The following is a 25,150-nucleotide window of genomic DNA, read 5'->3' on the forward strand; positions in this document are numbered from 1 at the left end:
ATGGAAGCAACACTACATGCACCCCTCCAGCCTCCAACTTATGGAAACCTGATCACCATTCTCAGTATTGATGGAGGTGGAATCAGAGGGCTTATCCCCGGAACTATTCTTTGTTTCCTAGAGTCTGAGCTTCAGGTACAATAAATAGATTTTGGTGCAATTAATTCTATAATTTCCTATAAATGTTAATTCTTCAAGCACTAAAGCTTACTATTTTTGGGATATGATGGATGCAGAAGCTGGACGGTGAAGATGCAAGAATCGCGGATTATTTTGACGTGATTGCAGGAACAAGCACGGGCGGTCTTGTGACAGCCATGCTAACGAGCCCCAATGAGAAGAAGAGACCTTTGTTCGCTGCTAAGGATATTAAAGACTTTTACCTCAATCCTAGTCCTAAAATCTTTCCACAATACAAGTAATTGTGTCAATATATACCGATTATATATATGCTTTTTTATTTGGATTATAATTAAGGTGATCGATCTCATGCATGTTTACAATACATACAGTTTCCCGCTATTTAAATATGCTACGAAGATTGTCAAAGCTATTTACGGACCAAAATACGATGGGAAATATCTACATCGCCTTGTGAAAGAAAAACTTGGAAGCACAAGATTGAACCAGACATTGACAAATGTTGTTATCCCAACATTTGACATTAAGCGACTCCAGCCAACCATCTTCTCCAGCTACGAGGTTCAAATTATAGAGCTGGACGTCGAGTATTTTGGTTTTCCGTTGTTCTTTCTCTATCATGCTTACGCTCATATTTTCACATCATCATTTTTTTTCAGATGTATGCATTGCCACCTCAGCAGCACCCACTTATCTTCCAGCTCATTACTTTGAAACCAAAGACTCCGAAGGGAAAGTGAGAGAGTTTAATCTTATAGACGGTGGCATTGCTGCAAATAATCCAGTCAGTATAAATAAATCCAATTAGTTTCATATATATATATAATTATTTTCTCTTTAACTTACTAAATTAAATAATTTGTACATATATAGGCTTTACTTGCCATTGGCGAAGTAACAAAGGAAGTGACCAGAGGAAGCCCTCACTTCTTTCATATAAAACCGATGGATTATGGAAGGTTTTTGGTGATTTCAATCGGAACAGGGTTTTCTAAAGCTGAAGAGAAATACAACGCGCACGAGGCAGCCAAGTGGGGTCTCTTAAACTGGTTAACCAGTAATGGTTCCACCCCAATAGTTGACGTTTTTTCTCAAGCAAGTGCAGATATGGTGGACTTCCACCTTTCCGAGGTTTTTCGTGCCCTTCGCTCTGAGAAAAGCTACCTCCGAATTCAGGTATATATCTTTTGAATAATAATAATAATTATATTGATCAAATTAAAGCTTTGGATGGTTCAAAATTTTTCTTCTTTATAACAATCTCGAGCCATGGATGTAGGATGACAATTTAAGTGGGGTAGTATCCTCTGTAGATATAGCCACAAAGAAGAATTTGGACGATCTTGTTGAAGTTGGTGATGAATTGCTTAAGAAACCAGTTTCCAAGGTTAATTTGGACATTGGCCTTGACGTTAATTCTGGTCACGAGACAAATAAAAAGGCTCTCATAAGGTAGGATTTATTAATTTCTACTATATATCCTTGTAATTATAATCATCTTAATTGGTGTTAATAATTAATGATCAAAACCTAATTAATTTGTTGTTGCAGGTTTGCGAGACTACTCTCCGAAGAGAAGCGGCTCCGCCATGCTAGGTCTCCCTGTTAGGAAATTAATCTTATTTTTCAAGACCAGTGAGATGCGAAAAATAAGAAGAATGCGGAATAGCAAAGATAAGCAATCACACACGACACAAAGATTTAAGTGGTTCGGTTTAACAAGCCTACATCTACTGGAGGAGACGACTAGGAGAAAATTCACTATCAAAAGATGGAGTACAAAAGTAGTAGAGAGAAAATCACTTAGATCCCAAAGCCCCAATACACCCAAATCTCATTATCACACAAGAGAGATTATTCCTAAAATAGAATACAAAAGACAGATGTATAAACTCTTCTTTTGCTAGAACAGATGGCGATTGATCTCTATTTTCTTTTCTCACTCTGCAGCACATTTTTCTTCTAATCACTTGTTTTTAGCTCCTCCAAAAATTACCAAGAAGAAAACACCGTGGCAGCCCTTGTACCTCCTTCTCTCAAACTCTCTTTTTTTCTCCTCCCTTGGGTGCTCACATATATTCGCGTTTGGCACACACAAATTCACCTTGTGCTTTGTTCCTTATATAGAAGCTTAACTTTCATTTTACATGTTGGTCTAGGACTTCTACTATAACTCAAATAAGAAATCCAATTACACATAGGAGAAGAACTCCAAAACCCACATGTAAAGGAGCAAACCGACTTGAAGAAGGAGACAAACCATTGGGTCCAACCATGACTTTTAATTCAAGTCATACTTAACAATCTCCACCTTGACTTGAATCCCATCAAGTCTACCAAAACATGTCTCCTCCGAATGTCTCCGCCTCAGCCCCCAAGGGCAATCACACTCTACAAGTGTCCTTCAAGTCCAAGCACCTCTTGACCTTGAGCATAGGACTTGATTTAGACATAACACCATGCCTCCCTATTAGCCCCGTCGACCATACCGCTTTATGCGATGACTATTTCTTCCTGTAGACCCATTTGCACCCTTTATCCTTCTTTTCCTTGGGCAATTCTGCCGATTCCCAAGCTTTACCACTCCGTAGTGACTCCACCTCTTTCGGCATACCACCCTGAACAGACAATGGATCTCCACTATTAGCTGTTAAAGCAAAATAAACTATATCCTCAAAGCCATACCTCTTTGTTGCTTTTCGATCACATTTCTCTTTGCTTCTTGTTAAAGAATAAGACTTTTTCCAGTGCTATAAGTCTCTTGAAGATTCTCTGTCATCACATTCATCCGTGAGTGAACATTGTTCATCAAGCTCCACCTTCACGAATTGTTTCTCTTTCTGCACTGTACTTTCAGAAAGCTTATCTAAGTTAACAAACTCAGACTTCTTCAGTTCATTCTCTGTAACTTCAGGTTCTGCACTTGATCTATCCTTGTACGTAGCACACTCATTAAAAGTCACATTCCGACTTCTAATGATCTTCCGATTTTAATCATCCCAAAATCGATAACCGAAGGCCTTATCTCTATATCCAATGAAGAAACACTTACTAGATTTACCATCTAGTTTACGTATAGCATTAGACTCAACATGGACATACAAAGTACAGCCAAAAACTTTCAGATGTGAAAGATTTACCTCTTTTCAACTCCAGACTTCTTCCGATAGTCTATGGCTCAGGGGAATGGAAGACCCCCTATTTATCAGGTATGCAGCAGTGCTCACTGCATCAGCCCAGAAAGTCTTTAGTAACCCAGCATGCAATCTCATACTCCTGGCACGCTCATTAAGAGTCTTGTTCATGCACTCAGCCACGCCATTCTGTTGCGGCGTTTCCGGAATAGTTTTCTCCATTCTAATCTCATTTACTGCGCAAAACTGTTTAAACCCCCTGTCTTTGTATTCTCCTCTATTGTCTGATCTCAAACACTTGAGCTTCAAGCTCGTTTCAGTCTCAACCATGGCCTTCCATTTCTTAAAAGTCTCAAATACATCATATTTACTTTTCAAGAAATAAACCCATACCATCCTGCTTGAGTCATCAATAAATGTAATGTAATATCGCGAGCCTCCAAGAGATGCCACTGGTGAGAAACCCCACAAATTCGTGTATACCAGCTCCAGCTTTCCAAGCTTAGGTGCTTTGCCAACTTCCACGAAACTTACCTTCTTCTGCTTTCCTAGGATGCAGTCTTCACACAAATCAGACTCAACTGACTTCAACTTCGGTAGTTTCCCCTTTGACATAAGTACCTTCATCTCTTTCTTGCTTATGTGTCCAAGCCTTAGGTGCCATAATTTTGAGTTAGCAATCGTATCTACAACATCATCTGTATCCTTGCTATTCGTGGTCACATAGAGAGTATCTGTCTTATAACCACGAGCCAAAGTCCTGGCTCCCTTGCTCACCTTCCACTTTCCACTGTGGAAATGAATTGAATGCCCTTCCTCATATAGTTGTCCCACTGAAATCAGATTCTTCTTCAGCTTCGGAACATGCCTAACCTTTTGTAGCTTCCATACCGAGTCATTGTGAACTCTAATGCAAACATCGCCTAAGCCCACAACATCTAGCACCGTTCCATTAGCCAAATACACCTTCACAAAATCTCCACCAACATAATTCTCGAGAATTTCACGAATCGCTGTCGTATGAAAAGATACTCCTGAGTCTAAGACCCAAGAATCAAGGGGACTGTCAACAAGAGAAGTAGGGCATCATATACTTCTTCTGTCACTAAGTTTGAATAATCATTCTCAATCTCCTTCTGCAGTTTCCTGCAATTCTTCTTGTAGTGGCCAGTCTTGCCACAATTCCAACACTCAGGTTGTTGGCCGAATCTAAATTTGCTTCTCCCTTTTCTGAAATTTGATCTGCTTTGACCAGAGTTTCTATCTTGTCTTCTGCCCTGAGTCTTAAGGTTTAAAGCAGCACCAGAACAAGAGGCTTCACCCGTATTTCTTCTGCGAACCTCTTCATTGAGAATCAAATCCCTAACGTCTTCATAGCTCAATTTACTCTTTCTTACAGAGTTACTCACAGCCATCCTCACTGCTTCCCAGTTATTTGGCAAAGATGCCAAGACGATCAACGCGCGAACCTCATCATCAAAATTAATTTCCACTAATGACAATTGATTTGTGATGGTGTTGAACTCATTAAGATGATGTGCCACCGAAGCCCCTTCCGCTATCTTTAGGTTGAACAATTTTTTCATCAGATGCACGTTGTTGTTAGCCGACGGCTTCCCATACATGCTTGACAAAGCCGTCATTAGACCTGCTGTGGTCTTCTCCTTCACAAAGTTGTGTGCAACTGATTTTGACAGTGATAACCTGATAACTGTTAGGGCTTTAAGATCAAGCAGAGCCCACTCGCTATCATACATGTCGTCGGGTTGTTCTTCCAAAAGAGGTTGATGAAGATCCTTCCCATAAAGAATATCTTCAATTTGTATTTTCCAATACCCAAAATTTTTGCCGACGAACTTCTCAATTCCTATCTTTCCTTCTTCACCTGCCATCACTCCTACTCGAACCAACGGCTTTGATATCAGTTGTTAAGAAATTAATCCTATTTCCCAAGACTAGTGAGATGGGAAAAATAAGAAGAATGCGGAATAGCAAAGATAAGCAATCACACACGATACAAAGATTTAAGTGGTTTGGCTTAACAAGCCTACATCCACTGGCGGAGACGACCAGGAGAAAATTCACTATCAAAAGATGGAGTACAAAAGTAGTAGAGAAAAAATCACTCAAATCCCAAAGCCCCAATACACCCAAATCTCACTATCACACAAGAGAGATTATTCCTAAAATAGAATACAAAAGACAGATGTACAAACTCTTCTTTTGCTGGAACAGATGGCTGCTGATCTCTATTTTATTCTCTCATTCTGCGGCACAATTTTCTTCTAATAACTTGTTTTTTGCTTCTCCAAAAACTACCAGGAAGAAAACACCGTAGCAGCCCTTGTACCTTCTTCTCTCAAACTCTCTCTTTTTCTCCTCCCTTTGGTGCTCACATATATTCACGTTTGGCACACACAAATTCACCTTGTGCTTTGTTCCTTATATAGAAGCTTAACTTTACTTTTACATGTTGGTTTAGGACTTCTACTATAAGTCAAACAAGGAGTCCAATTACACATAGAAGAAGGACTCCAAAACCCACATGTAAAGGAGCAAACCGACTTGAAGAAGGAGACAAACCATTGGGTCCCACCATGACTATTAATTCAAGTCATACTGAACACTCCCCACGTACAAGCTGCTACAAATTCCAAATAATGCAAGCTCAATGTCATTTCTTCCTTGTATAAAAATGGAACTGATCGGATGAGATTGATCCCGGAATATTCCACTGAATTAATAAGCATGCATGTGATTCTTCAATAAAAGAAACTGTATTATATTAGTATTATATATATGATTATCACCATCTGGGTGAAAAAGTGATGAATTGTAGCTAGAGACTATATATATGTTGCAAAAGCACATTGTTAAAAAGAAATAAGAAATAACAACTTATAATACTTCTACATTCTAATATTAATTGATGTCTATTAATTGTTCTCACTTTTGAGCTTCTGTAATGTGGGAAAGGCACGTACAAAGTGGGGAGAGAGTGAGGACCATGGGCTCGATCTATCTTGAATTATTTTACAACCTTGCTTCAATGGTTCACCATTTTGATGTAATTTGCTAAAAAATTTACTCTGATTTATTTATAATCTTTTTACCTTAATGAGGTACAATTTTTTATTTTGTCACAAGGATCTTACCCGCTTAATCGACAACGGCATGCATTTGGGAAGAAGACATGCACATTCACAAGAAGTAACTCAATCGATTGGAACCACGCTTAAATGAAGCGGAGGTCACTAATTGAAATCTTCATCCCTCTTTTGTGTGGACATATCAAAAAACAAAACAAAAAAGAGAAGAAGACATGCACGCTTCATCTTAAAATATGCACCTTACGTACCTTCTTTAGTATGAAACCTAAGCTTTAAATAGGTGACGAGGAATTAATTAAACTTGTCTGTCTCGCAGAAATATAAAATATTTTTATACGTAAATGACTTGTCGTGAAAATATATGCTTCAGAAAGCAAGTTCAGATATGGTTGATTATCATATCTCTGTGTTGTTTCAAACTGCTCATTGCCGGAGCAATTATCTCCGCATTCAAGTGTATATATATATGCGTGGTGATCATTATGATACATTGAAAAGGACAACAGCCTCAGTTGATGATACTACAACTGACAACCTGCGCAAACTTAAGAAAATCGGGGAATAGCTATTGGACAACCAAGTGGGTAGGATGGATTTTTTTTTTTTTTTGAGCAAAAAGGGTAGGCTAGGGGGACCAATTGTAACGCCCAAAATAATTATTAAGTTTATTATTAATATGATAAAATTGTACATGAGATGATTTAGAATAATAGATTAACTAATAATAATGTTAGTGTGATAATAAGTCCTAGTGTGGTAAATAATTATATGTATGGGTAAATTGTAGTTGAAATAAATGGTAAGGGTGAAATATGAATTATAGGTAGTGGGGTGTAAATTTTGCAATTCTAAATAGTTGGGGCTTTAAAAATAGAAAGAGAGCTTTTTTTAAAAAAAGAGAAAAATGCAAAAATAATAATAATAATACAAGTCTTTTGGTGGGCCCCTTGCAGCAGCCCACTTTCCCCCATCCTTTCTTTCTTTCTCCCTCACCCCTCATTCACGCACACACACAGCAGCCCCCCTTTTTCCCATTTTCCCTCACTCTTTCTCCTTCCACAAACCCTCACACACGGCCTAGATTAGGAGAGAAAGAGCTGCAGATTGTGTGAGAGAGAGAGAGAGAGAGAAGGGTACTGCTGGCTGGGAGAAAGAAAGAGAAAGAAGAAGGAGAAGAAGAAAGAAGAAAAAGAAAAGAAAAGGAAAGTGACGAATTTGAAGGGGGTTTCGGCTAGGGGTGCTTGAGAGGTAAAATCTTTAGTCTTTCCTTGTAATTTTCGTGTTACCCATGAGATTAGAAGCTATAAATTGTGTGGATTTGTGAGGCTTTGATTTGGGTCCGAAAATTAGGGTTCTTGAAAGGAATTTTGGGGATTTTGTTATATTGTTAAAATCTTTAGTTTTTCTTTTAGGTTTTGTTCTACCCATTGGATTCCAAGCTTGAAATCACAATGATTTGGAGGATTTTTAATTAGGCTCGAAAATTGGAGAAATTTGATAAGAAAACCTAATTCATAAAATTAATATGGGGCTTGTATGTGTAGTAGATTGCTATGCATTATTCAAGTTTTGGGTTATTTAATTTATGGGTTGAAACTCTAATTTTACTTATTGGTAAAATATGGGCATAAACCCTAATTTTATATGGATTGTATTAATTTGGGGCTTTAGGTATGTGAACACTAAGAATGTTATTTGAATGGGTTAATTATATTTAAAGTGTTAATTAATCCTAGATTTTCATGGGTTCCATGAAAATTGATAATTATAGAGTTAAGTGTAATGCTTAACCTAGACTGTATGTATATGCCTCAAGATTTAGTGATTTAACATATTACGATGTAGAATCATAATTCAATGTAACTAAGTTATTAGATAATTAATGCATTAACGTATATATATGTATTAAATGTAAGTAAAGGATTTTAAGAGCTTTCGTTGAATAGATTTAGGATGACCTATAGAACGTGATATTTGTGGTGCTAAAGTATATTTATATAGAGTATGAGTTGTTAAGCTAATAATAAAGCTTAATTATGTGCTCATGTTGTAAATACTTAGGTGTATCGCGGTTAAGTTAAGAGTTCACCGGAGGGTACTCAACTAAACAAGATAAGTATTTTACTTACTGGGCAAAAGATACTATATTTTAAGGTTTAAAATGTGTTTTGTGATGCATTTGCCAATTTAATGATGTTTCATGAAATATTTGATGAAAGGTTTCTATGAGCTTTATGAGCTTATGAGATAAAATGGTGTTTATGCCATGAGTATGATTCTATGAAATAATTCATAAAATAGGATATGAGCATTTATAGCATGAGCATGGATGATATAAAGGAGATGATGTTATATTATGTATATATATGCACGACGAATGATATGAAGGAAATGATGTTATATTATGTATATATATGCACGGCGGATGATATGAAGGAGATGATGTTATATTATGTATATATATGCACGGCGGATGATATGTATATATGCATGGTGGATGTTATGAGGAGATGATGTTATGTTATGTATATATGCATGGCGGATGTTATGAGGAGATGATGTTATGTTATGCATATATGCATGACGAATGTTTTGAGGAGATGATGTTATGTTATGCATATATGCATGGCGAATGTTTTGAGGAGATGATGTTATGTTATGTATATATGCATGGCGAATGTTATGAGGAGATGATGTTATGTTATGTATATATCCATAGCATTTGTTATGAGGAGATGATGTTATGTTATGTATATATGCATAGCGGATGTTATGAGGAGATGATGTTATATTATGTATATATGTATGGTGGATATTTTGAGGAGATGATGTTATGTTATGTATATATGCATGGCGGATGTTATGAGGAGATTATGTTATTTATGTATATGTATGGATGATATGAAAAGATGATGTTGCATGAGCATGCATAACATATGATTTTATGATAATGATGACTATCAATATGTTTTATTGTTAAGCTAATTAAATTGTAAGTATATTTTCAAATGATGGTTATTTGGAAAACCTAGTAATTTCTATACTACTGAGCGTCTCTATTTCATGAAGACGGCGGGCTCACAAATCCGCCTGCATCATGGGTGGTGGTGATTCCCGTGGTGCAGGCGATGTGGTTAATGTTGATGTAGATGCGGAGATTATTGAGGATGACCTAGTAGCTATGTATCTGGGTTACTACAACGTTTGAAGCATAGTTGCATCAAATGTTATTTTGTTGGACTAGATAATAGCCCCCTTTTGTAGAGCTTACATATATATGCTTAGACTTTGTTATTTTGTATATGGCTCATGTCGCATGTGACACTTTTGTATAGCCATTCTTTTGTATGTAAGTTTTAATCACATAGATATATTAATCAGCTCTGATGTGTTATATTATATCTTAAGTTATTTATATTCTGCTGCAAGGATACAAACTCTGATGAATTATTGATGTTATATATAGCTCTATGTGGCATATGATATTGTCAAACAGGTTAATGCACGGGTTCATGACATACTACGGTATCGCCATGCCACTGTGACAATCTACGTTGTTGTGGGTATGTTTTTTTATTATTATTATTTAAAAAAAAAAAAATAGTCTCGTTTTAATTAAGCGGGTTGTCACACCAATTATGGCTGGTTATTCTATCTGGGCGTGACCATAGTAGCACTAACTCGTTGGGAGCCATGCAAGAGAGGCATAGACGGTGGGAATTACAGGCACTCTCTTAAGTCTGACAGAGCCATAGCCTGACCCAACTCCACCGGCGTAATACTAATTAGGCATATGTATGGATTCTCCATTGCGAAGATTCGAGCCTACGCTCTAGTACATGGCTCACCACTTTAGGGATTTTCTTGGGCTATTGAACTACCCACTAGGAGCCGCACAGAAGGGTGGATTTGTTGACGGGTGAGACTGTACTAATCCCAGGTTGTTGCACCAATAGGGACGCTCTGAACAGGTTTGGAAAAATGCACAAGCGCGCATGTTGTGTTAACATAATTATCTATAAACGTGTTAATTGATGGCCGTAAAACAGTAACTTTTATTCTACTACTAAGTATAGATACAACTTCTCCTATCCCTTACAGGTTCGCACTAGAACTTTCTCGAGAAAAGAAAGCGCGAGCAAAATAAAAGAAAGTGCGAGGAGGTCTTCTTTCATTTCCCTATGTACGATGCTGCATAATGTGTGTTTTGTTTGACTACAATAACCTATAAATTATTTTTTATATTACAAAGAGTGATTTATAATTTAGGTAAACCACAAAGACTAATTTTACATTTATCCCTTTGTTAATTTATAGATACAACTCCTTCTATATATCCCTAATTACAGGTTGGCCCAAAGAAAAGAAAGCGTGAGAGAAAAGATCACCAAATACAAACATTATCTACAATTTTCTTCAGCATGTTTCAGCATTTAGATTGCATTGCACGACGACGCCATGGTTTATAGCTAAGCTGAGTAGATAATGTACTACTAACTTGGTGTACTCAATCCAAGAATGATTTTCCAATAACTCATGCATCGGTCCAATGGGCCTTTGAAGCCCAACTAAGATGACAACTTGTAATTTTCATGGGGGCTGCTTATGTAACCATTCTAATTTTTTTTTTTTTTTTTATTCAACTACGAGAAAAGGAAAAGGGGACAAACCTTTCTGTGGTCCACATATCAGTTCAATGGGCCCCCAAAGCGCAAGCGTTACAAGTCGTTATATTTGCTTAAAGGCCCGTCTGGAATAAGGCCTACAAGCCACAAGAAGGACCCAAGACATGAAAAGGTTTCTATGTAAACAAGTTGAGTACATTAATGGTAACCAAATCAGTACAAATTCCATCATATATATATATATATATATATATACTCCATCCAGCATGTACATCTTACATGATCAAGGGATAGATGTCACTTTTATAAATTAAGTTCAAAAAAATTTCCCTAATCTAGTTTGAAAGAAAATTGGGTTGGAGGAATTTCTAACTCCCACAAGTGACAGGCCACAACTAGGAACATGATCATTTTTTATTCATTTAAACTGGATAATATCTAGTTAGTTATATTTGTGAGGAGATAATACCCTTAAATATTACTAACTGAATATTACACAGTTCAAATGAATTAGAAAGTATCCTAATTCCACAAACTAGGGAGTGGAACTACACATTTAAGTATGGGACAACAAAAATAAAATAAAATTAGAAAGCATAAAATTTAGGGATAAATGTAAAATTGGTCCATGTGGTTGGCCTAAATTACAAATCACTCACATGTGGTATAAATTATTTATAGGTCCTCAGGGTAGGCCAAATAATAGTTTACTTCCTAAAATCAATTTCGGTTAAGTAACTTAACAAAATCCGTTACCTTGTCACGTCATACCCAATAAAAACATGACACGTTATTATTTATTTTTTACTTTAAAAGATGACAACTAGAATTTTACACATCATTTTAGGACGCCAACTAAGATTACACATCAGCCTCCACTCCACGTTATACTGCTACAATAAATTAACCTAATCTCTTATATCCCAAAAATTTTACCCATACGTAACGTCCCTCCTTCATCTTTATCTTCCTTGGCCACTTCACAAAATGCGACCGTCAAATTCTTGCAAAATGCTCCTAAATCGTGGCGAGTAAGATGAAAATGAGGAGGGTTACGCACTCAATCTTAGCAGGTATCCTAAAATGATGTAAAAATTTCTAATTGTCATTTTTGAAAGTCAGAAATTAATAATGTGTCACATTTTTATTGGGTATGACGTGAGAAAATAACAAATTCTGTCAAGTTACTTAATGGAAATTGATTTTAGGAAATAAATTGTTATTTTATCCTATCCAGAGGACCTATAAATTATTTTTTATACCACAACAAGTGATTTGTAATTTATGTTGTCTACAAGGATCTATAAATTATTTTTTATACTATAAGGAGTTATTTGTAATTTAGGTTAATTACATATGGACTAATTTTGCATTTATTCCTAAACTTTAAAAGCAATTTCAAAATCTCAGGGGGAGGAGCCTATACCGCTTGTTCCCCGTTCCCCTGCCCATCAATCGTAAACTCGTGGCTAGTTATATCCCCAACAATATTCAACTCTAAGGTGTTCCACCTAATTAACCTCTTCATGCTTAGCTTGAAACTTTAAAGTATCACAATTCTCAACTAGAGTTTAATTTATAGGATGGGGATCAGTGTAATTAAGATTCTGACACAAATTCTCTTTGCCCTCTGTAACTGGGTATGTAGGAACTGGATGCCCCTATATATGATGAAACACAAATTACTTGTCCAGCTGTCCCATCCCGGCCCTTCGATCTTTAATATAACGCCTAACTTTTGAAGTGCTCACGTCTCTCTCACATAATGTTAAACTACCAGTTTTTTCATAAGCTTAGCCTTATAAGAAAACGTAAATTTAATAACTTAATCATTAATTTAACACATAAAAACATAAATTACCACTAAATAAATTAATTAATGGATATTATATAGGAGAAACTTCACTAAGAACCCCCAAACTTTCACCCGTTTTAAAATATCCTCTCTGAACTTCAAAATCTTTCAATTTAGTCCCCTAAACTTTCAATTGCTCTCAATTTGGATCTTTCGGTTAATTTTAACTGTTAAAAATTCAAAAAAGACCAAAATATCCCTGATTTTTGTTTTTTTTTTAAAATAAAAAATAAAAAAACGTTTCAAAAGTTGAAATTTTATACAAAAGTCAGGGGTATAAACATCATGTGACGTTTAAAATCTGACGGAAGGGTCCAAATTGAAAGCAATTGAAAGTTCAGGGGACTAAATTGAGAGATTTTGAAGTTCATGGAGGGTATTTCAAAACGGGTAAAAGTTTGGAGGTCCTTAGCGAAGTTTCTTCTATTATATATGAACTATACATCAAGTCGATCTAGGGGGGTTTACTTTGGAATTGGATCACTACTCACACAAGCCTAACTCTTAATGTCTAGTTAAATTTTAACTTAAGGAGCACTTAATTATTCACTTTTTTCAAACCACGTACATTCGTCTCTTTATTTTTGATCAATTACCCAGGCCGGCTTCTGTGCTTAGGCAGATATGTGAGGTAGTTTAGTGGGCATTTCCCTACTGAATAGAAGCTCTCTGTTTAAGTAGGTAGGGAGCCCACCTACCTAAAAAGGCAAAAGGTTCCTGCTCGGCCTCTCTCACAAATTTTCTGCCTTAATTTTTAGACAGAAATGCAAAAAATTCTCATCCGCATATTCATATATGAGAATATTATATACGTTTGAAGTAGTGCAAAATACACTAGTTGTAGACCATGCATGCGTGAAGACCTATAAATTGGTCGCAGGGTGGATCAATTGTGAGAGCAGAAAAACTTTAGCTTCTAATTATAACTTACAAGGCACAAGCTATTCTTTTTCCTAATTATAATGGAGCAAAGTCGATCATCATCATCTTCCCAAATTGAGGCTCCAACTTATGGGAAGTATATAACCATTCTCACCATTGATGGCGGTGGTATCAGGGGGATCATCCCTGCTGTCATCCTTGAATTCCTTGAATCCCAACTTCAGGTATAACTCTACTTTTTCATATATATATATATATATATATATATATATATATATATATATATATATATTCCAAATCCAAGACGTACATGCACGTCCATGCATGCACATGATATCTACATTATAATTATTAGTTCTGGGTTGCAATGGTGTATAATTTTGGTTGCAGGAGCTGGATGGCAAGCAAGCAAGGCTTGCAGACTACTTCGATGTGATTGGTGGGACAAGCACAGGTGGTCTTGTAACCGCCATGTTGGCTGCTCCAGATAAACATAATCGTCCTCTATTTGCCGCCAAGGAGATCAAGCCCTTCTATCTCGACCACTGCCCTGAGATTTTCCCACAGTGCGTACACTTAATTGCTAGTCGTTTCCTCACATATATATGCAATTACAAAGATATATTAGATAGTGGATGAAAGCTTGAGCACTGTTATATACATATTAAGCTGATCATGATAATTTTCTGCTTTCAATTGCAGGGGCAATGTTGGACCACTTGGAATTGTAGCCAATTTACTAAAAAAACCCAAGTATGATGGGAAATACCTTCATGGGATCATAAGAGAGAAATTGGGTGAAACTCGGCTGGGGAAAACCTTGACCAATGTTGTTATTCCTACATTTGATATGAAGCTTTTGCAGCCTACCATTTTTTCATCCTATGAGGTCTCTCTCTCTGAAAAACATAATAAAATAAACAAAGACAATGAGTCGACAATGAATTTATGTGGTTCGGTTAATTTGATGGGGATGCATGATGCCTCTCCTAAGTAAATTTTAAGGTACTTGACTTGCAATTGGTGCATGCAGCTGAAAAAAATTCCCTATTTGGATGCTCAACTGTCCGACATTTGCATTGGCACTTCCGCAGCTCCGACTTATCTTCCTCCCTACAAATTCAAGAATGAAGATAAAGAATTTAATCTTGTTGATGGCGGTATTGCTGCAAATAATCCGGTATATAACTTATTATAACAACAATTGTATTTCTAATTAATTGGAAAATACCAAAAAACTTCCATTTTACTCCTGCCTGTTATAGATCTAGACATGCATGAGAGTACTGTCACTTTTTTTTTTTTTTTTTTTTTTTTATATGACGTAACAGTGCCACGCATGTTAAGGAGTAGAGAAGAGGAGTGAAATAGGAATGTTTCTAGCATATTAATTAGTCTTTGTAATATTTAAGCTGACCTATATGATCAGTTTAATTTGTTCGCATTTTGGCCCCATGATCCAGACATTAGTTGCTTTAAACCAAGTGAGCAAACAGGTGATTGAAGGAAATCCTGATTTCTCGTATATCAACCCAATGGACTTTCGCCGGTTTCTAGTAATCTCAATAGGGACCGGCTCAGAAAAGAAAAAACAACCATATGATGCTGACAAGGCAGCCAACTGGGGTAGTCTTTGTTGGGTATATCAAGATAATTCTGCCCCATTGGTGGATATGTTTCAACAAGCAAGTGCAGATATGGTTGACTATCATATCTCCGTGGTGTTTCGAACTCTTAATTGCAAGTGCAAGAATTATCTCCGTATTCAAGTAAGCTTCAACGGTACGAGCTCCATCGTTTACTATTTGAATGAGAAATGAATGGTGTCAATAATTTATTTATTTATTTATTTTTCATATTCTCCTCTAAATTCAATAAATTAATTATTAGATTTGTAGGGTCCAACCACAAATCTAATGGTTAATTTATAAGATGATATGAAAAAAATATAGATAAAATATTGTCACCAATCATTTATCTATTTGAATGATATTTATCTCCCTAAATAATATTATGGTCAGGATGATACATTGGAAGGGACAACAGCTTCAGTTGATATTGCTACAAAAGAGAACCTGGAGAAGCTTGTGAAAATTGGGGAAAAGCTATTGAACAAACCAGTGTCTAGGGTGAGTTTGGAGACTGGTCAGACTGTACCGATCGAAAATGGTGGCACTAATGCGGAAGCCCTGAAAAAGTAAGCAAAAATGCGCAAGCACACACATGCACTTGTGTTATATATCATAATTAATAATTGTTTTAATGACCGTAAAACATTAGCGTTTATTAATTGATTGTATTACTAATTATCGATAGAACTGGCCTATCCCTCGCAGGTTGGCACAAAAACTTTCCCGAGAAAAGAAACTGCGAGAGGAAGAAAAGGAAGATAGAAAGAAAAAATCATCAAATACAAACAAGTAAAAGGGGATCATGTGCTGTTTTTACTAATGCTATCAACCTGCTCGATCAGTTTGGCAATAATAAAATATTTTGTCTTTCCTTCCAAATAATGTAATCTCCTAAGAGACAATTAAGGAGTATCTCTTCTTAATTTAAAATAATTTACGTAATCCCTTATGGGAAATTAGGAAGTATCTTTCCTTTCAAATAATGTAGAAAATTACTTCTACAACTTGTAAGGGTTTTTATATAAACCTAAGGTTACTGAATAAAAGGTATCCTATAATTTTATTTAACATATTTCATCTTCTACACAATTTGTTTTTATTTATTTATTTATTTATTTTTAATTTTCTTATCACCATATCTCCTAAACCTTCTAATACCACTGAGCCCATTCCAAAGTGGCTGATTAAGGAGAGATTGATTGAAAATTTTCAGTTACAAGAGGGACCGAATGGATCTGGTCGTGGAGATGTTATTATGGATTATATATATATGAAGATCGATGATCATGAAGTTCCATTAATTGGTGTTGTTGCATTTGCCTAATATATATAATAATTAGTCAAACAAAGCCTAGCTATACATAAGAATGATCAACAAAATACTCATTTAATTATTGTCCATGAACTTGGTTTTGTGATGACTATCTTAAATTATCACTTGTCCCAAAAATTGAAGTTGATAAAAAAAATATAAACTTAATAATTTAATAAATATTTTAAGCGGGAACATTGATCTTTTCCAAAATTCTTCGCCATGCATCCTGGTGGTACCTTGGTAAAATATTGGTCAGGTACCCATGCCAATAGAAGTCATATTTTCATACTATAATTTTGACCCAATTCCTACCTTTGTGGTTTCAAAATGTGCCTTTTAGACTGAATTCCTAAGTGCCAAACAAATATTGATTATTGGCGGCTTGAATCTGTTCATATTATATAAAATTTTCGATAGCTTGCTGCCAAACATTCCATACCCGAGAAAAACCTTTTAGAGAACGAATGAAAAATTAATCAATGAAAGCAAAAACCAAATAGAAACAAACGGATGAAGTACTAGACACTCAATTTCAGGCACCAAGATATATTTTATACTTGAAAAAAAAAAAAGATATATGTTTTATGTCTCGCTGATATATTTTTACTGCATGGACCCTTGCGTATTAATATATATTATCGATCTTCATGACCTCAGTTTCCTTGTGAAAATCACCTTCCACTGAAATAGGACTTTTTTTTTTTTTTTATGAAATATTTATCTAATTGCCAATTCTATATATATATATTGACAATGATATACATTGTGTCAGAAACCTCAAGGATGCGAGAGCGATATGTTATATATATATTAACCCAATCAAGCATTTTTTTTAAAAAATTTTATATTTGTTTTTCACGTTTATCATTTACTTTCTGTGTACGTTGGAAGCTTACTTGGCATTTATACGTACGTTGAGTTTGGCCAAAGAGGGGACCCAGAATCTCTAATTAAGCCACACGGCACAAATAAAATAATTAGAATTAATTAGACGAAATAAAACGAAGAAGGAGCACTTAATTACCAAAAACAAATTTAAAGACTCGAAGGAATATTATAACATGCACCCAACAAAATTTTCTCTCATTTGGTTTTGTGTTTAAAATTAAATTAACCAATAATTTCTTGTTTGGTCTTTGCAAATTTCCACTCAATCATCTTCATTATTTACTTTGATATTTAAGAAATAAAACACATACACACACAAAGTACGTGTGCGCTAAATGTAAGATCTGTTTAAAGTGCGATATATATGATCCATATGCCACATTGATCTGATTTAGTGTAGTTTAATTAAATACAATTAATTGAAGTTGATTGATATTTTATTCACATGAAGACATAATTAATGGAATTGATGATCGAAATTGGAATTAAAAAATAAAAAAATAAAGTGATCGGACTTCAACTTTACAATAATTATGAGTCACTACCTGCTGCGTGCGTCTTCGATAATTAACTAGCAAACAAACAAATGCAAATGTTATTCAATTAACGTGGCCACCCACAACTACTTGCTGTCGGTGGAGATGTAATCTTTTTTATTGGATTCTTCTTCAACTTTGCTTCCAATGAAAGCTGCAAATTAATCACTGTTAGTTTACATCAAATTTAGTAATTTACCAATCCAAATCAAAAAAATCGTGCTACAGTGACGTGTTTTATACTTTACAGCTGGATCTACTTGAACTCTTAGATGAATCCAATGTTTGCCGTACGATCTTTGTGGGTCCTTATTATCACAGGCTATCCGTACGGCTGTCCCACGGCTGTCCCAGCTCTCCCTAATCCCCGATACCCCTTTCTTCGAGTACTCTCAATAGCATAGCTATATTTTTACATAAAATAGTTTTTTAAAACTCATTTTTATCTAATTTAATTAAATTATTTTTAAATATTTTTAAATCTGATTAGTTATATTTTTATTTATTCTATTAAAATATTATTAGAAATAAAAAAAGTTTTAGCAAAAAGAGAATATGTAAGAGGAAAAATGAAAAAAATTTTGAAAAAAAGAAAGAAAACAAATGTGAGAAACAATGAAAAATAAAATACTTCCCTTGAAAAGTGCTACTACATCAACATGTAACTTTTTTTTTTAGCTCTTCTAATTAAATATCTATTTTACTTCTTTTTCATATCCTTTAATGTGGTAGGAAATTTTTTAAACATTTTAAGAATTATTTTAGATAAAAGTAACATTTGACTCTTCAATTGAAAATGCTCATAGTTGTCCCAGCTGTCCCTAATCCCCAATTCTTTCATGTGAGAAATAATTGAAGTAAAATTCTGATTTAGGTTCTTAATTAGCTAGTTTATAAATAAAGAGCCTCTAATATTATAGCCAAAATTTGGCATAAGTTTGAAGAATTTCTCTAAGAAGAAAATTGGTTCAGTACTGGGATTTTTTACGTGGAATCAATTGAGCGAGCTTGAACAATATTATAATTTTTTTACTGATAAATTATTTTATCAATAAACCCAAAATTATAATTTTTTTGAAAGTAAAAATAAAATTTAACTTGCATGGGGAAACCAAAAAAAGAAAGAAAAGGCATTGGCCGCCCAAGGAATCTCCAATGAAGTCAGTAGCTGATTCAGCCCCGCCTGCGCGAAATGATCCCAAAAAAAAAAAAAAAAAAGTGACATCTAGCACATATATATGCAAATGTTTATCGTGTTCAACATGCAGCTAGCCAGACCATATTCTTCCCCTGTATGCACGTACAAGGGGTATTCGATGATAAGTACTTTCGTTGAAAATAGCCTAGTTAATATTTCAATGTTTACCATGTGGAAGTTAAATGTTGCATGATATTTACCAATTTACCATGTGGAATTTAAATGTTGAGAAGACATTTCTTACAAGTGCGTTGCACTTGGACCTGGTTATATACGTAGACATAGTAGCTAGTACGTAGTTAACCTTCCACATGTCAGACATGATACGTCACAATCCTAATGATGAATTTGCCCTCTCTTGTTTAATTAATTAAAGTAAAAGTTGGTCAAGTTTGATGACTTTTTTTTTTTTTTGAAGCGTGATCCATGAGATCGATGGCTGCAGGAACTTGGAAAGCGAGAAAGATGACTCTATAAATTCCCCAAGCTTTTATTAAAGGGACATCAAGAATTCAAGATCACTAAATTAAAGTTCTCTCTCTCTCTCACACACACACTTAATTAGCTGCACCCTCGATCAGTACGTAGTCCCTCATGGAAGCAACACTATATGTGTTGGAAAAATTGATAATTAATTGGTTACCAATTTTCCACCAGCCCTTTATGCGAAAGACAAGTTTGGAAGGAAAACACACGAGAACACACACCAATCACACATGTACACAAATAGTTTACGTGGTTCGGCAATATGCCTACGTCCACGGGGCGTGATCCGGTCTCCTTCTTTACTATTGAGAAATATTGAGTACAATGGTACAAGCCTGAACCGCTCAAGTTTAATATCCCAAACCCAAGTCCTTAACCCCTTGTACACCCCACTCAACTGTCCTTCTCAAATACCCAGTAAAGAAAAACTCTCTACACTTTGTAAATGTCACAAAGTGCTCTCACCAATTTGAATTTTCGGATCCCCACTTAACCAAGGACTGCATGTCCTTTTATAATGGCTAATCACAAAAATAGGAGAACAATTTTAATCCAATTGCTACTGGGAAAACGAAACCATCATGAATACAAAGTCTTTTCATGATGAAGATAAGCATTGCAACCCACATGTTTATCCACACACGTTTTCTCCAAAAAATCAAATTCCAGTTGTTCTTGGACTCCTTTTAAAACTAACCTTATCCTCTTATAGATAAATATGACTTGAGCCCACTAACTTGAATATTGATATTTTCCAGCAATTATCTTCACACTTATTGACAATTTGAGCCATTATCAACAATCTCCACCTTGGCGAAAATTTGGCAACCTCCACTTGAGACCTCAAGTCCGCATCTTGACCGATGCCCATCCCCACGCCCTGGGATGTCTTGCAAAACACTGTCTACACCAACAGTAATAATTCCACAAGAATTATCATGCTCCACCATAAAGAGCACATGCACTTAGAATTAAACCATTCCAAGAATTTTCATTTTTGGCACATGTCGAAAAAATCCTGCTAAAAAATATGGTGCAACTTCCATGTTTGGTTCCCCCGGAAGTTCATCAGCCATCGACACCCTTTTCCACCACATACCTGACATCAAAAAAAAACCAAACCAATGTCTCGTATGCAAATGTGGACCCGCTAATAAAACACATCCATTATCCTGACATTTTTAGCGGTCATGCCAGAGGATGTACATGCCCTTATCAAAGAACATCATCATCTCTCTCTGTAACGAGAGAAACAATATTAGCGTTTTTGGAGCAATCTGCCGAATCCGCTCCTCTTTTTGGACAATTTCTTTTAAGGTGTCCAGATTTCCCGCAACCCCAGCATACAAGATTTCCCTTCATAGGGTTCTTTTTCTTCCAGTTTGCAACTACCAACGCCGAGTTCTCAGGTGTAGAATTTTGTCCACCACTCAGCCTTCTTTCCTCTGACAAAAGTTTGCTGGTAACTTCTGAGAAGAAAATCTTCTCCTTCCCATGAATCAAAATTGGCTTCATATGTTCATAGGAAGACGGAAGAGACAAGATAAGCCTCAAGGCCTTATCTTCATCGTCCATTTTAACTCCTAGAGCTTCGAGTTCAGAGACGATTCCATTGAGAACACTCAAATGATCTGAAATAGTCGCACCCTCAGCCATTCGCAGTGTATGAAACTGCTCCTTCAGGTACACCCGGTTAGAGATTCCCTTCGTCTGATACATCTCCTCAAGCTTCTCCCAAAGCTCCTTTGCCGTTGACGTCCCTTGCACGTTAGCAAGGACGTTCTTAGCCAGACACAACCGAATAGAACTCGCAGCCCTCAGATCCAAATCTTCCCAATCCACGTCGCTAGTACCTGATTTTCCGGCACCATCACTGGAACTAGACGTGGGTATACCTTTCAACGTTTTGTGTAGCCCAGATTGGATTAGGATGTCCTTGACTTGTATTTGCCACAAGCCAAAGTTCATTCTCCCGTCGAACCTTTCAATCCCAAACTTCAAGGACTGCATTTCTTCTTAACGAGTAGAAATCCGCAACCAAGCTCTGATACCAATTGTTGGGAAAATTGATAATTAATTGGTTACCAATTTCCCACCAGCCCTTTATGCGAAAGACAAGTTTGGAAGGAAAACACACGAGAACACACACCAATCACACATGTACACAAATAGTTTACGTGGTTCGGCAATATGCCTACGTCCACGGGGCGTGATCCGGTCTCCTTCTTTACTATTGAGAAATATTGAGTACAATGGTACAAGCCTGAACCGCTCAAGTTTAATATCCCAAACCCAAGCCCTTAACCCCTTGTACACCCCACTCAACTGTCCTTCTCAAATACCCAGTAAAGAAAACTCTCTACACTTTGTAAATGTCACAAAGTGCTCTCACCAATTTGAATTTTCGGATCCCCACTTAACCAAGGACTGCATGTCCTTTTATAATGGCTAATCACAAAAATAGGAGAACAATTTTAATCCAATTGCTACTGGGAAAACGAAACCATCATGAATACAAAGTCTTTTCATGATGAAGATAAGCATTGCAACCCACATGTTTATCCACACACGTTTTCTCCAAAAATCAAATTCCAGTTGTTCTTTGACTCCTTTTAAAACTAACCTTATCCTCTTATAGATAAATATGACTTGAGCCCACTAACTTGAATATTGATATTTTCCAGCAATTATCTTCACACTTATTGACAATTTGAGCCATTATCAACAATATGCACCCCTCCAGCCTCCAAGTTATGGAAACCTGGTGACCATTCTCAGTATTGATGGAGGTGGAATCAGAGGGCTTATCCCCGGAACTATCCTTTGTTTCCTTGAGTCTGAGCTCCAGGTACAATAAATTAATATAAATCAAGTAAAATTTAATTATTCAAGTAGTAGTAGAGCTTAATTAATTACTATTATTTTTGGGGATATATATGATGGATGCAGAAGCTGGATGGTGAAGACGCAAGAATCGCGGATTATTTTGACGTGATTGCAGGAACAAGCACGGGCGGTCTTGTGACAGCCATGCTAACGAGCCCCAATGAGAAGAAGAGACCTCTGTTTGCTGCCAAGGATATTAAAGACTTTTACCTAGATCACAGTCCTAAAATCTTTTCACAATATGAGTAAATATCATGAATTCCATGCATGCATGAGATCGATCATCAAAGTGTCATGAATATATATATATATATAAAGCAATTATTTGATTATTAACGTGATGTCATGCATGTTTACAATACAGTTTTCCGTTGTTTAATTATGCTACAAAGATTATCAAAGCTCTTTCCGGACCAAAATACGATGGGAAATATCTGCGTCGCCTTGTGAAAGAAAAACTTGGAAGCACAAGATTGCACCAGACATTGACAAATGTTGTTATCCCAACATTTGACATCAAGCGACTCCAGCCAACCGTCTTCTCCAGCTTCGAGGTTCAAACTTCTTCTCCCTACCTACCTCCCAAGTCCCAACTATATATAATTATAAATATTGAGCTGAAGGTCGAATATTTTGTTTTTCTGTGCATGCAGGTGAAGAGAAACCCAAGCTTAAATGCGTTGCTTTCAGACGTATGCATTGCCACCTCAGCAGCACCCACTTATCTTCCAGCTCATTAATTACTTTGAAACCAAAGACTCCGAAGGGAAAGTGAGAGAGTTTAATCTTATAGACGGTGGCATTGCTGCAAATAATCCAGTCAGTATAAATAAATCCAATGAATTTCATATATATATATAATTATTTTCTCTTTTAACTTACTAAATTAAATAATTTGTACGCATATATAAGACTTTACTTGCCATTGGAGAAGTAACAAAGGAGGTGACTAGAGAAAGCCCCCACTTCTTTCCTATAAAACCGATGGATTATGGACGGTTTTTGGTGATTTCAATTGGAACAGGATCTTCCAAAGCTGAAGAGAAATACAATGCGCACGAGGCAGCCAAGTGGGGTCTCTTAAACTGGTTAACCAGTAATGGTTCCACCCCAATAGTTGACGTTTTTTCTCAAGCAAGTGCCGATATGGTGGACTTCCACCTTTCTGAGGTTTTCCGAGCCCTTCGCTCTGAGAAAAGCTACATCCGAATTCAGGTATATATATATATATATATATATCTTTTGAACAATAATAATAATAATATCGATCAAATTAATTAAAGCTTTCGATCATTTAATTTTTCTTCATTATAACCTCTTGATCGAGCGATGGATGCAGGATGACAAATTAAGTGGAAAAGTATCATCCGTAGATATAGCCACAAAGAAGAACTTGGACGATCTTGTTGAAGTTGGTGATGAATTGCTTAAGAAACCAGCTTCTTGGGTAAATTTGGACACTGGCCTTGACGATTGCACTTCTGGTCAAGAGACTAATGAAGAGGCTCTCATAAGGTATATAGTGTTGATTAATTAATTTCTACTATTTATCTGGTAATTAATCCTAGCTAGCTTAATGAGCAAAACAACCTAATTAATTTGTTGCAGGTTTGCGAGACTACTCTCCCAAGAGAAACGGCTTCGCCATTCTAAGTCTCCCCACGTAAATGCTGCAAAATGATCCATATATATATGATATCAAAATGAAGCTGTTGGATTCCTTTAAACTAATATCAAAATAAATTATTTTTATCGATTGGGGCTTGCACAAATTGTAGCCTATTTCAAGGCATTGTTTGGCATGAATTCATTAGACATGTGCTTTGTTATGTGATGTTGAGATTGAATAAGAACCTCTAAAGAAGTTTTCTTTGTATTTTTCCAACCTTGAGCACTATTATGGTTGTTAAGATATTAATTAAATAATTAAATTTACTTATTCTTATCGACACTTATTCTTATCGGCTTAAGTTTTTGAAATCAATATATACTACGTAATTTAACATAGTATCAGGAAAACCAGAATTTTGTATTAGTTTGCCTCGCATTTTCTATTAGTTTAAGCTTTTAAAATTAATAGTGATTTAACAATCTTGAATTAATCAAATGTTAATGCCATCATTCCTAGTATTCCAAGCAAATCAACAAGTTTAAAGAAGGAAATTAATATATTCAAGATTGTTTATCTTTCTTTCGACTACATCTGCCTGTCTCTCAATATATATACTACGTACCTTTGTACATTGCAATGTTCTCCAATCTTTTAATTTTGTTATTTAATCACAACTATTTTGTGGCATTTAAAAAACGCCAAGAATTTTTTTCTCAGCGTTTGCTTTGCTCCTACAAAAGCTGTATCGAGAAGTTAATTTTCTCAGCGTAAGAAGGAACGCCAAGAAAATGTTTTAAATTCTCGGTGTTTTACAAAACACAACGATGGTTTGAGGTATTTATCGGTTTTTT

At 35.8% G+C, this 25,150-nt stretch overlaps 2 protein-coding genes and 1 pseudogene across 3 annotated transcripts; all 3 read left to right on the forward strand.

Annotated features, from left to right (window-relative positions):
- On the forward strand, positions 1 to 1,750 carry LOC132185587 (patatin-like protein 2). Its single transcript, XM_059599343.1, has 7 exons — positions 1 to 135; positions 237 to 418; positions 513 to 736; positions 801 to 925; positions 1,015 to 1,317; positions 1,421 to 1,593; positions 1,693 to 1,750. The coding sequence occupies exons 1-7, from the start codon at positions 1 to 3 to the stop codon at positions 1,748 to 1,750; spliced, it is 1,200 nt and encodes a 399-aa protein (XP_059455326.1).
- Positions 1,751 to 13,764: 12,014 nt separating this feature from the next.
- Positions 13,765 to 16,291, forward strand: LOC132184490 (patatin-like protein 1). 2 transcript variants are annotated; one of them, XM_059598140.1, is made up of 7 exons: positions 13,765 to 13,971; positions 14,138 to 14,313; positions 14,450 to 14,636; positions 14,781 to 14,927; positions 15,211 to 15,516; positions 15,769 to 15,944; positions 16,084 to 16,291. In XM_059598140.1, exons 1-7 carry the CDS (start codon positions 13,828 to 13,830, stop codon positions 16,169 to 16,171), a joined length of 1,224 nt encoding a protein of 407 aa, XP_059454123.1. In that variant the 5' UTR covers positions 13,765 to 13,827; the 3' UTR covers positions 16,172 to 16,291. The 2 variants fall into 2 exon arrangements, with proteins under 2 accessions (XP_059454123.1, XP_059454124.1); XM_059598141.1 differs by having other exon boundaries at positions 15,244 to 15,516.
- Positions 16,292 to 21,731: 5,440 nt separating this feature from the next.
- On the forward strand, positions 21,732 to 24,440 carry LOC132185588 (patatin-like protein 2; annotated as a pseudogene).
- The last annotated feature ends 710 nt before the right edge of the window (positions 24,441 to 25,150 follow it).

Source organism: Corylus avellana, chromosome ca6 (assembly GCF_901000735.1).
Source record: "Corylus avellana chromosome ca6, CavTom2PMs-1.0".
NCBI lineage: Eukaryota > Viridiplantae > Streptophyta > Magnoliopsida > Fagales > Betulaceae > Corylus > Corylus avellana.